At 45.1% G+C, this 12,942-nt stretch overlaps 1 protein-coding gene across 1 annotated transcript in view; it reads left to right on the plus strand.

Moving 5' to 3' along the window:
- Positions 1-12,942, plus strand: part of LOC126537472 (ubiquitin-like modifier-activating enzyme 1) — a 46,447-nt gene that overhangs the window by 17,739 nt on the left and 15,766 nt on the right. Inside the window, exons 15-17 of the mRNA XM_055074288.1 lie at positions 9,161-9,357; positions 11,122-11,186; positions 12,761-12,812. Coding sequence (XP_054930263.1) covers positions 9,161-9,357; positions 11,122-11,186; positions 12,761-12,812 — 314 coding nt within the window. The remainder of the gene's footprint in view (positions 1-9,160; positions 9,358-11,121; positions 11,187-12,760; positions 12,813-12,942) is intronic.

Genomic DNA, 12,942 nt, shown 5'->3' on the forward strand with positions numbered 1-12,942 from the left:
GTGTGCAAGAAGCGCGTGCCTAAGAAAACCATGCCGACACGCGGTACCAGCTAGGCAGCGTGCGTACATAAGTATAAACGCGCGGCGAGGGAGCTGGGTATGCGGTACGCGCTAGGCGACCGGCGTAACTGCTTTGAAATGGACAACAACCTACATGTCGGCGAACCATTCTGCATTGCACTTAGGATGTTTTCTAATAAAACTTGTAGCAACTGATTCCACTGCCAGCGTTCTTTGGGCATATTAAGCTGTGCCGAAGATTGACACTACAACGACAGCAAATTTAGTTACAGCAGACACGAAACGCGCCAAACGTTCAGTGAAATCAACAGGATGCCGCTACACTCACATAAAAGCGAGCGCCGTCCGCTCCGTTGTCTTTTTAGGAGACATAGACAGATGAAAAGAGCGTTAAATGTGTGAAGCCGCCAACTGAGAAATGAAATCTTTATCGCTGTCCAAACACGAAATGCTTCCACCATCACACCAATAACATCACTGGCACCTCTGACATTTATTTCTGTAATTCATTGCTTGTTTTCATTCTTTTTTTCATTTTTGATTGTGCCTCTAAGTGCCTCTTTCTAACATGGCGGAAGCGAGCAGGCATCAGCCACACTGGAGTGCGGCCATCCACGGTGCTATCATCTCTCCTCCTCGGTCCAATCGAGATAGCTCGAGTTGCACGCTGGGAAGATTTTAAGCGGGAGCGGGAGGCTCGGAGCCGGCGGGAGTGGTTAGCGCGCTGTCGTCCTGTCGTTGTTGTAGTTGTCGTTCTGAGACGGCCATTATATTTGACTTGTTTGGATACCATCCGATCACCATTGTGTGCCGCCACCACTTGTAGCCTGCAGTAGTTATTACCACTTCTACTGGGAACTTGCGCCATCCGCTGCACCCTCATGCCTTTGTGCAGCAGAGACCTTTTCGGTGTGTTGCGCGGTCGCTGCAACGAGCCGGGTTGTGAGTGCAAGCGATACACTATTCTGCGCCTGTCGGAAAGTGACAACCTGGTGAGGTGTGACTATTGTGACCACGTCCCAAATGCACACGGAAAATTATGTGATCTCGGTAAGCAGAACTTTTGCTTTTAATTATTTTTAGGTGGATAGTACGTGAATTCTTTATAGTTCGCAATTCAACATTTGACATAGTGCATGCTCTCGCTGCGCGTAAGTGTTTCTGAAAAAAGTTATTGTGATATATTTGCTTCTTTAAGCTCTTCGATTTACATTAAGCTAAATTCGATGTTGTCATGTTGTCATTTTGTGCAAATATTAGATTAGACCTTTCTAAAATATTGAGATAGTCGGCGGGATGAGTTGTGTCAGGGCAACTAAATGACCTCAACAATACGTTTCTTGTACTGGAACCGTGCTTTGGGCTGATGTAGTTGACAGAAATCGTTCAGTATTGTACAACTCGCCTCGCGCACCCTCCGTTAGCCATGCTGTGGTGGTGCGTGACTGCCCGCGCCCTGGCCTGGAGGTAATCTCCGGTGTGTGCAGAAGTCGGGCAAGAGGCGGCTCGTGGTTGCATTTCCGCTTTCTTTCGGTGCGCGTAGTGCTGGAGGTCGCGTAATCTCAAAAGTTCGGAGACACGTTGAAGGGAGCAACAAAACAAACGTTCGCTCCCCTCTGCGTTCTTCAAGCCAACTTGATAGCGATTGTTCGCGGTCGTCAAATGAGATATGTTCATTTATGCCTGTGCTCGCGTGACACCGTGGTTATTAGTAAGCTAATTATTACTGTTACGGCAGGTAAAACTACGTACCTTAGTTTGAGTAGTGGTCTAATGCTTTGCTATCGCTATTAGTGCTTCGCGTTTTGGGTGAAAATGCGTGTTTTTTCTATTTTCTTTTAGTCAAACGGGCCAATAATTTAACATGGGAATCGGTGGTTAGCATTGACTAACTGCGAAGAATACACAATTCTCTTTTTACCGCAACGTCACCCCTTATCTTACAACTTGCATTGAAATTTCGCACAATGATGTATAATTATATGCAGCGTTGTTCCGGAGAATACATGTTGTATAGCTGTCGCACGAATTTTGCTTACGTACGCGTTTCTTTTTTTTTTCGCCTAGAGCTCTGCAATGCGCTCTGCATTACTTTGTGAACACTAATGATGTTCTTTCGTTGCGTCTATAATTTCAGAAATGAAAAGTGCAGCCGAGGCAAAGGCGCAATGCAATGTGCCAGGCACCGTGTCCGAGGCCTCAGTGTCAGATGAAACCGTGGAAGCTTGCACATCTAGTCTCTCCTCAGTACAATATGGTTAGTATAAAGTGGAATGTTAGCCAAAGCTTTTTTTATTGCCTAGTGTATCAAATATTTTAAAGCGAAGCTTTCTTTGCCACTTCCCTCGGCTTTTCCACTGCTGCTGCTGTCGCTGACCTGCACGCGGCGTCGGGGAGTGGTTGAGTACGTAATGTATATAATGTACGCAATGTACGAGAAATTACATTGTACGTGTACATAGTAGGGACGCGGGAGTGGCGTCTGTGAGCCCTTTCCAGCAAGAGCGGCGCGGGCGTCGCCACAATGCCCTCTGAAGCTCTTTAGTCGTCACAATGTCCTCTGGAACTCCTCGGTCATCGACACAATTGCCTCTGGAGCGCTGTAATTACGCGTTAGCCTGCGGTATAAGCATTGTAGAAGCTGCAGCGCTTTTGTACTCACGTGCAAATTTCCAGAGGGGAGATAGTCAATGGAAAGATAATACAGAGAATGCGTAATGCCAACGCCCGGACCAAACGGATGAATAATAGCTGATATTCGCTCGTGGCGCCTTGCATACATAGTATGATCGCGGAAGAAGGGAAAGACGCCACCAGAAAGCATGCTTCATTTGGGGTCGCTTAAATAAAAGAGACGTCGCTACTAGACATGGCAACAGTTGAGGAGAAACTGTAAAAAATGTTAGCTTAAGAATGAAACGGCCTGTTTCTGCTATTTCTGAAAAATAAACACCCTGCAAGTTTGTTCATGATGACAACTGATGCAGGCGTGCAGACGCAAAGCTGCACTCAGTACCGCAGCGTCAAGACGACAACACGCAAGCGGCTGTCGAGCAAATAAACATTTCAGCCACGATGCCATGCGCCCGTCTGAAGAATGGCAGTGCTAAATTCCTTGCAGCATACGAACAATGGCGCACAACAATGCCTCGAGCAAACACGCCTCGCTGTTTGGTGTACTACGTAGGCAAACACGAGTGGTGCACGTAAGGTAACATTTAACATCGTATCACGACTGTCGTAGGCCATCAACATCACCGCCAAATATTGCCACTGAACGCAAACAGCACAGAAAGCTTTGCTTACATCCATTCCCACAGTGCGTGGGATCTATATATATTCTTTTTCTTTTTTTGCTTTAGGGAAGACTGTCCCAGTAGGTGCCTCCATAGAAAATGAATCGGCCTGCATGCCTGTGCAAGAATAACAGCCTGGCTGCTCTAAAGGTAAATGCATAGCGCATACAGGAAAGAATTGGTTTCATTGGGTGCTTTGTTATCACTTGTTTGTTTCAGACTCCGCACCGTGGCCCCATGTCGAAGAGCCCCCACTTGACAGCCCAGTGGTTGCCATGGACAAACAGATCCGCGATACGGAATGCGGCCAAGGTATGTGATGTGAAAGATAATTTACTAGTTCATAAGGAAAACATCTCAAATGTAACGATGCTAAATATTACGTTCACTTGTAAACTTTTCACATATCGTCCAGAAAGCTCTCTGCATTCACCTTGTGATTACTTGTACTCACATCTGTGTTCCTGTTCAGTACTTATATTGTAGCATTATCATTTGTATTGGTCAGTGGTGCGAGTCGAGCGGAGCATCACTACACGATTTAATGTTGTCGGCTTAGATTTTCTTCCCCTGAAATAATACTAAGGATGGAGGCATTGCTCATACTTTATATGCGCTTAAATTGAGGAATGGTAGTATATTGGTGCTATTTTTTATTCACTCCTTCCGTTTAACTAGACTGCACGATAATTAACACATGAAGGCACAGAATGTAGAGAAGGAACAAATTAATGAAATTAGATGAAATTGTCAAAATTACATTTCACAATTTAATTTAAATGTGATCTACTGCATTTGAAAGATAATAAAGGTGAGGTAAGCAAAAACCGTAAGAGACATCCTGCCGGACAGAACGTGCACACAGCCAGCTCATGAAGTGTGCGATGCTGCACCAATTTACATGGTGAAATCTCGTTAATGCGTATCTTGTGGGAACAGGGCATAATTACGCGCTAAACGGTAGTATCCTTTAGTGAGATTTCAGTTGTATATAGTTCAGCAAACAAACGAAAATTAGTATTATACTGATTACTTTCAGTAAAATAACATTTCATTGCTTTTTCCTGCATGCTTACTATAATGAGAGCTAAAGGTGAGCCAGTTCTAATTTTGCTTGATGTAGAATGGTTGGGCTCTTTGGGGTTGTGTTGTGCTCTGCAGTACTGCACGTTATTGGTAAATTTTACTTCATCAGTTCACATTATACTGTGCATATTTAATGTTTGATAGGCGAATGTTTATAGGCTCTAACTGTCTTTGTAGGCTCCACTGCCCAGTGGTGATATCCAGATTGCAGCTCCCCACGTCTACACATGCAGCGAGCACACGTGTGTTTATGCTGGCAGCAGGCAAGAAATAATTTGGGTCTCGAACGGCAGCCTGGCGCTAGCTGTAATTTATTGTATATTAACCTACTACATCAAGAACCTCGATTATCCATATGCATTTGCACCATTCCTGGCGCTGATGCAGAAACTTGTGCTTCCCAGCAATGTTGTGCCTAGAGGGCTCATAAATGACAGATTGAAGTGTTTCTTTGCTCTTCTGAAGAAAAAGAATGTGATTTGACTCAAAGTCTAGTTAACAATTTTCACCTTGCATTAATGTTCACTTGTTGCCAGGAGGTGGTGAACAGATGCATCATTTTGTGCATTACATTTGCATGCCTTTTTATAACTGTTCAAAATTACTGAGGTAATACAACCATTCATGCAAGTGGCACTTAGTATTGTGCACAAGTATTTTATTTAGCTGCTCAAAATTCTTAAATTCGTGCAATGTGAATTATGGCGGCCTTACTTTGTCACTGAGTTATTCTAACTGCTAGCCTCTAGATGATAGAGTAATTGTGCAGTACTATGCATAGTAGTGTCCAAATGACCTTTTTCAATATTGATTTTAAATAGGTAGTGCATTCAAGAAGTTTGAATCCCATCCTTGACATTGTTAGCTAGACAGTAAAATGTGTCTTGTAGTAATTTTAATAAAAAAAATGTTCATGTTTGTATTGTCACAAGGATCTGAACTGAGAGTTCACTATGCTGTAAGCATCACCACTTCCAACCTTTTGTCATTTGGCCCTACAAGCCAGCACTTTGCACATCTCCTGGTTAAGCTTTGTCTGATGTTTGTAAGAGCAACAAGTGGTCTTTTGATGCCAGTGGTGGTCAATGCTAACACTAAGGAAACGTTGCTCAGGTATAGATGGGCTGCATGCATGCATGGCCTTGTGGTCTAGTCTTCTTATTAGGTTCACCTATAGCCAATACTTTGTATATTTTTTGCATTGGCTACATTGCATTGGCAACGTCTCTATTGACCTGCTCTAATGCTGCACAGGATGTGTAAAGCTTTTTTTATGTAGTGTCCAATGTGAATCTGAACACCAGTGTCCAGTTCTTGTTCCTGCAATCCCATATACTAATCTTTGCCATGTTTTCTTGCTTTCTGACAGCAGTACAAGTTTTTACATGGACAGTTAACACGAATTTATTGACGACATGCATGGCTGAAACACGGTGATATGCTTTTAAAAATTCCTGTGATATGATGCAAGTGATAGTATTCTCTTGAATTTTCAGATCTAGTCATGTGCCAACAAGGCTTGCTGTACTTGTGGTGTATTCTATGTTGTATTTTCAAATAAAGATGTTGCATTCTGAAGTTAACCTTATACTGCCTGTGGAACTGTCAATTTATACTCAAATTATTTATACAAGCTAACGGTGCCTCCTCCTCAGGCGTTCAAATTGTGTTTTGATCTGCATTTTTGGGAACATTACCGTTACATATTTGCTCAAAGGTGCCGCACGGGGAGTTTCATTTCGTCAGAAATCCCAAGGGATACTAGTATACTAGTATCATAGTAGCCCTTTGTTGGCTGAAATACAACGATTTAAGCGATTTAAATGAAAGTAAGCTTTTGATACCACATTCAGTTGAGCGTTCCTTTTTTTTTTTTTTCAGAGAATTTCATGTGGGCCCCATTCTTTACATCATCCGACAAACCCGGTGCGGCCTAGCAACGGGGAGGCGCCACCTTAGGGTTTTGTTCCAGAAAGGCCAAATCTCCGCATGGTACACCGAGCCGGCTGCCGCCAAACAACAGAGGTGCGTCATTTCCTTCTTTTGCGGTTCTCTCTGCTTGCGCCTCTTCTTTTTGCGCGCTTCTTTTCGCGGTCGGATTAAGCAGCCGACAACCATGCCCGGAGAAACGTGAGCCCTCGCGGAGGACGCCACTCGGCCAGTCTTTTTTGGACACTGTCTTTACACGCGGTTGCGCTTCGAAATAGTTCACCTGTACACCTCGTGTGGTTTCCACAGGAAAGGGTGTCCCTGTGTCTCTCTCAGCCTAAGCGAAAAAAAAAAGAAAAAACTGCGTTTTGCTGGCAATTTACGCAAGCCGTAACATCTCTTCGACTGCAATAATATCTAGTCAAAAAATTCTCTAGCTATCACAAAGCACAACAAGGAAGAGCGCGGGAGTACAGATCTCCACTTACGAATGGCATAGCAAGTGACAGACGCATACTGTTTTTGGGTACAATTGTGTAGCTGTTTAGCAATAAATGAAGCAAATTTTTGCTTTGCTTATGAACAACGGCAAGTGTTCAGGCCCTTTACCCGTGCTGTTGCTGTTTTTCTCCTGCGCATGCATTTACGTTTACTGTGGATTGTACCAAGGGTATCATTCAGCATGCAGAAATTAAAAAGGAAAATCAGTCAGCTGAAATTCATTTTTTTTTTTCATTTTCGCATGCTAAATGATACCTTAGGAACAATCCACCGAGTAAACACAAACGTATGTGCAGGAGGATAAAAACCGCAACAGCGCGAGCCAAAGGTCTAAACGCTTGTCGTTGGCAAAGCGAAAATTTGCCTCATTTATTGATTAGCAGCTACAGAACTGTAGCCCAAAAGAATATGAGTCTGTCACTTACAATATACTATTCGAAAGTAAAGAAATTTCTCTGGCTCCCGCGCTCACCTTTGATGTACTTTTTGGGGTAGTAGGCTGCATTTTGTCTTCGTATTGTTTAGGTCAAACAAGAGATGTTGCGGTATGCGTAAGGTCTAGGTTGCCTGCAAAACGCAATGTTTCTTTTTTTTTTTTTTACTTAGGTTGACAGAGACACAGGGACACACTTTGTCCCGAAAACCGCACGAGGTGGACACGTGAACTATTTCGAAGCGCAAGCGCATGTAAAGGCAGCGTCCGGAAAGGACTGGCCGAGGGGCTTCCTCCGCGAAGGCTCACATTTCTCCGCGCACGGTTGTAGTCTGCTTAATCCGGCCGCGGAAAGAAGCGCGCAAGAAAGAAGAGGCGCAAGCAGAAAGAAGCGCGAAAGAAGGAAGAGCCGCACCTTTGTTGCTAGGCGACAACTGCCTGGGCGGAGCATGCGCAGAGCTACGGGCTTTTATGAAACATACCGCAGAAAGAAGCCCGAAAGAAGGAAGAGCCGCGTCCCCGTTGCTAGGCGACACCGACTCTATATACGGAGCATGCGCAGCGCGGTGTCCATCTGGGACCTCCTGCAAGCCGCATTGTGTGAACATTTTAATCGTTCAACCGGTATATTGTAAAAGTAACCTTTATATTTAGGCAAAGGGACTCAATATTGTATGCCTATACTAGAGGTTAAAGTGTTGTAACCTCTAGTTGAGGTGCACGCTTTCTTACCTTTAATAGAAGTTAAACTTGTAAAGGTTGCTGTGTAACTTATAAGCTAAAGGTGCACAAATCTGTGAGAATATACCCCTTTAATAAACGTTACCGTGCTAAGAGTGTATTGGTCACGCTCTTTTGTTAACAGGCGTATGTACGGCACGTAGTCGTAACGTCTTTGCTGCGTTGTAGCAGTGTTTTGGTCAGTGCTACTAAAACACTGCTATAAGGCAGCAGGAAAGTTAAGAATAAGTGCCATAAATACGCATGTTATTAACGGACGCACTACACTGTTCACGTTGCTAACTGAAATCTGTCGAAATTCGCGCGGCCTTTCGAAGTAGCACTTTAAAGAATGCTGCCAATTGAGTTACGCTGGTGCCCTGCGGTGAAGTTCAACAGATGACCGCAGGGGTAATGTCCGAAAATTCCTTAGTATGTGTGAGTTGCAACTACTTAAACACTAGCTTACAATGGAGGCAGGGTCAGCATAGGTGAAGTTAAGCGTACTTTTTCATTGAAATGGAGTCAAGAAAAGGGGAAACTTATAGCAGAGGATCAAACCCACAACTATGGAAACATAGCAGAGGATCAAACCCACAACTTTCGCATTTTCGCGTGTGGTGTTCTGCCAATTAGGCTACCAAAGCGCTCGTACTCCCTTACACTTTTTTGAGTATTTGTGTATGTGCACTAGATCTAGCCTTTGGAATATTACCCAGCGTCACTCGCGGCCATGGCAGCGGATGTGGAAAATTTTTTTTGAACCGCAGATGTCACCGCGTACGTTAACATTAGGACAGGATAGAAATTAGGTTCCATGGCCTTACCTATATTCCGTAAGGTTACAGAGTGACTCTACGGCTCTAGTCTCATAGAGCACAAATAAATTGCAGTGCAACTTTAAAAAACCTTGCGCCGGAGTTGGCCCAAATCGGAAGCCTGCTGCACTTTTCGGTAGGTATCGATGCAACGTTAAGCAACACCGTGTTGTTGATAACTTGATTGTGGGAGCTTGTCTGAGAAACATAGTGAAACAACGGGACAGTGCAAAAAAAGAAACGACAAAGCGTTGCTTGTGTTCTTGCTTTGTCCCGGTCTTTCGTGCTGTTTTGACTCCGATAAGTATCAGGTATCCCGCGCCAATGCTCTCGTCTGGGGACCGTGTAACGTGCAGGTCGCTACGTGGACGGGCGCTGCGTGCTCTACGGGAAGCCGCTGCTCGAGTCCGGCACCATGGGTACCAAAGGAAGTGTGCAGGTGGTGGTGCCACACGTGACCGAGTCCTACTCGTCCTCCCAGGACTCGCTCGAGAAGCCGACGCCCACCTACACTATCAGGCACTTTCCCAACAACATCGAGCACATCCTGCAGGTCTGTCTGTTTGTTTGCATTTGTCTCGTATCCATTCCTCTACGCGTACCGTCATTTCGCTGCTACATGCGCTGTAGATTTTATTGCGATAGCAATTACACGGATACTCCAGCGCATTTCTGCCGCCGCCGTGAGCTTCCGTACAAAGTCCAAGGGCGATAAAATCGTCGCCGCGCGTCGTATGTTGTATGTGCGAGTGAAAGCGTGCGAGGGTGAGCCGGCGATCGCGGCTCAATCTCGCGCACGCAACGAAGGAAAGCGGGGAGGAAGCGCGCCGTCTTCCGTCGCGCGCAAGCTTCTGGGGGGGAGAGTAGGAAGGCGGAGGCGTTCTATTCCGGGCGGCCTGGACAGCCGCGCACGCCCACCCGGGCTGCTGTATCGTGAAAGCCATCTGTAACGGGGACAGAGTACGCCTTGCGCTGTGTTTTCGCGGCTTAGTTCGCGTTGACGCGAGAGGCAGCACCAAGGTCAATTCGCTTGCTGCTGCTGCCGCCGCGCTTCCTCACTGCAGCGTTTTGAAAGCGAGTTTCCGCGTTCATCGAGTGAGATGTGTTCATGATTGCTTGTGCGCGCGTGACACCATGCTTGTGAATTTAGTTTGTATGCCTATGTTTACAAGTTTATACGGCCTATAAAGCTACTATTCTTACTTCGTATACATGTCCGCTAATGTTCTATCGCAACTGATGCTTCGCCTTTCGGGTGAAACCGACATTTTTTTTTTCTTTTTTGCTGGATGCGAATTACGGCAGGATTTTTTAACGATAAATATTATTACAAGTCGCTTCGATGAAGAGTAAAATTAAAATATACCGAGTGTTCGCAATTTTTAGATCGTACGTAACTTTTTAAAAATATTTACAGTGACCGACAGATAGTTATGACCCATGAGCCGGATAACTCGAAGAGGCGAAACTTACATGCACGAGAAATCGAAAAGCGTAATCGAATAAAGAACAATATTTCGGTAATTGGGTTTCTAAGTAAATACATTATGGCAAATATTGCAATTTACGAATTGTAGCCGGTCGGTTTGAATGCCCTTTGCACTTGTAACGGATTCTCAGGATGACACTAGTTTCGAGATATTCCCAAACTGTAGGAAGAGTTACATTCGCATTGCAGTTTTCCTGTGTTTCAATGCATAAAACGGTGGTTATTGACAAAAAGTAAGTGGAACAAGTGAAATTGTTACCACAAGTTTCTCAGCGGATATACGGAAAACGGCACCATCCTTGGTTTGACATATTAAAAGAAAAAAATTGAGCTCGGCAGGTCATGTAATGAGTAGGTTAGATAATCGGTGGACCATTAGTGTTACGGAATGAGTGTCAAGAGTAGGGAAGCGCAGTCGAGGACGGCAGAATACTAAGTGGGGCAATGAAATTAGGAAATTCGCGGGCGCTAGTTGGAATCGCTTGGCGCAGGACAGCGGTAATTGGAGATCGCAGGGAGAGGCCTTCGTCCTGTAGTGGACATAAAATATGCTGATGATGATGATGACTATGACCATCCTCGGAATTTGTTGCATTTTTCGGCAGCGACGTATTCGTGTTCCTGACAAGAATATAAACCAGCAGCAAAGCAAAAAACACTTGGTTACTGCAATATTGGCTGTGCTTGTCTCGTTGAGCTCTGCGCCACCACGTGGCTGCTCCGTGTAGGCCATTCACATTTGCACCTCCACTCGTCCGGCAAAACGCCCAGTGTGCTTGTGTTTTCCGGAATACCGGACACGCTAATACTCTCCATTATTCTTTACAGTGGGCACGCGGAGAATTCGAAGGCCTGTTCAAGCAGAGTGCCACGAATGCTGTCCAGTATTTAACGTGAGTACAGCGCCGCGGTGCCTGCGATCCGAGCCCGACTCTTACCCTCGCGAAATAGAACTCAGAGTAAATATACCTGCACTAGCACAGAACGCATGCACAACACTTTGCTCCTGGTAGGAGCGTCTTCTCGCCTGTGATGGACTGACAACTGAGAGACTGTTTAAGGGTTTCGGAGAAAAGCAGACATTCATTACGGCGATGAGGCACCGAGAAAGAAATGCAGTGGTTATTCCATTCCCTATCTCTTCTACGTATGGGCCGTGCTTTCCCTGTTACCAAGAATCAACAGCTCGCGCGAGCTGTTGCGCCTGTTAAAATATTATAGGGATAAATATTAAACAGTGATATTTTCCCCTTTCATGAGAGTGTCCAAGAGTCTCATTAAGGTACCTTCTCCCGTCTCTTTTTTTAGCAAGGTGCTGGCTTTCATAATTATTGATATACTTTAACTATGAAATAAGCCTTTGTTTACGCTAGAAAATCTTCTGAAACGCTTGCTCACGATGATACTGGCAGCGTTGTCGTGGAAACTTGTTTTCAATATAGAGCGTTTCTCACTCTTTATAAACAGGCCTCGGGAATACTCCATTCTCGGCTATTTAGCTAACTCACTGGACTAAGCCGGCGAGAAAGGCAGTAGGAGCCGCCAGTAGTACGCTGATACACAATTGCTTAACTAACAGCAATTTTTCCCTGCATCTGATCGTAATTTTACGCAATTACATTCAAAGTAATCATATAGGCTGCTTTGCGTCATGTGCTAAATACCGCGGCGAACTGCCTTCGAAAACAGTCCTTTTTATTACTTACGATAGGAACTATATTGACCCTCGAGGCGAATTTTAGCCATCATGGTCGCCTTCGCCGAGAGGTTCCGCATAATATCCAGGTGCGATACGATCCTATCACGCTCCGCGCACCGTATGATGTGTGTGCGAGGGAAAGCTTACGAAGGTGAGCCAAGACGGATGGTGAATTGAAGCTTGATTTGTGCCTAATGGTGGAGGTCTCGTGATAAAGCACACGCAGGGCAGGGGAGTGGGGGGGGGGGGGGGGGGGGGGGGGGGCGGCAGGTTTGCATGTGCGCTAGCTTCGCGCGCGCCTGTAGTGCCCTGGAGGCTGCGTAATCTCCAGTTTCTGACACGCGTGTAAGCAAGAAGGGGAAGAAAGGTTAGCTCTCCTCTGTTTGCAATCAGTTCATCGCTCCAGCATTGTGACAATGAGTGTTCGCGCTCATCGAGTGAGATCTGTTCATGTTTTCCTGTACGGGCGCGTGAAACCATGCTTGTTGATTTATTTAGTAAGCGAATGTTTACTGCAATTTATAAGGCTGAGAAAAACTACGAACTTTGCTTCGCGTAGTTTTCCGACGCTTTGCTATTGCTATCAATGCTTCGCCTTTCTGGCAAAACTGGCACTTTTTGGTCGTTTGATCCTCGTGTTTTAGTGATATAATGCGCGAATTTTGGTGCAGTTTTCTTCGATCTCTCGAAGTTTTTTGTCTTCACTCTAGCTGTTCCTTGAAAAACAAGCATGTGGGACCTGACACCTTCGTTCGCTAATTACTGCAGAGATCCTGATTTTCTGCCGAAGACACTGGAAACTCTACAATTTACTCAAAAGGTAAATTTTAGTGATGAAGTGTTCTGCCTTACTCTACGTTTCTCAGCGGGTTCTCTTCAAGCATGTGTAACGAAACAATCATGCCACTGCGGATGATGAATATAGCTTCAGCGACGCAGCAACAGTGGAG

Source organism: Dermacentor andersoni, chromosome 4 (assembly GCF_023375885.2).
Source record: "Dermacentor andersoni chromosome 4, qqDerAnde1_hic_scaffold, whole genome shotgun sequence".
Lineage (NCBI taxonomy): Eukaryota > Metazoa > Arthropoda > Arachnida > Ixodida > Ixodidae > Dermacentor > Dermacentor andersoni.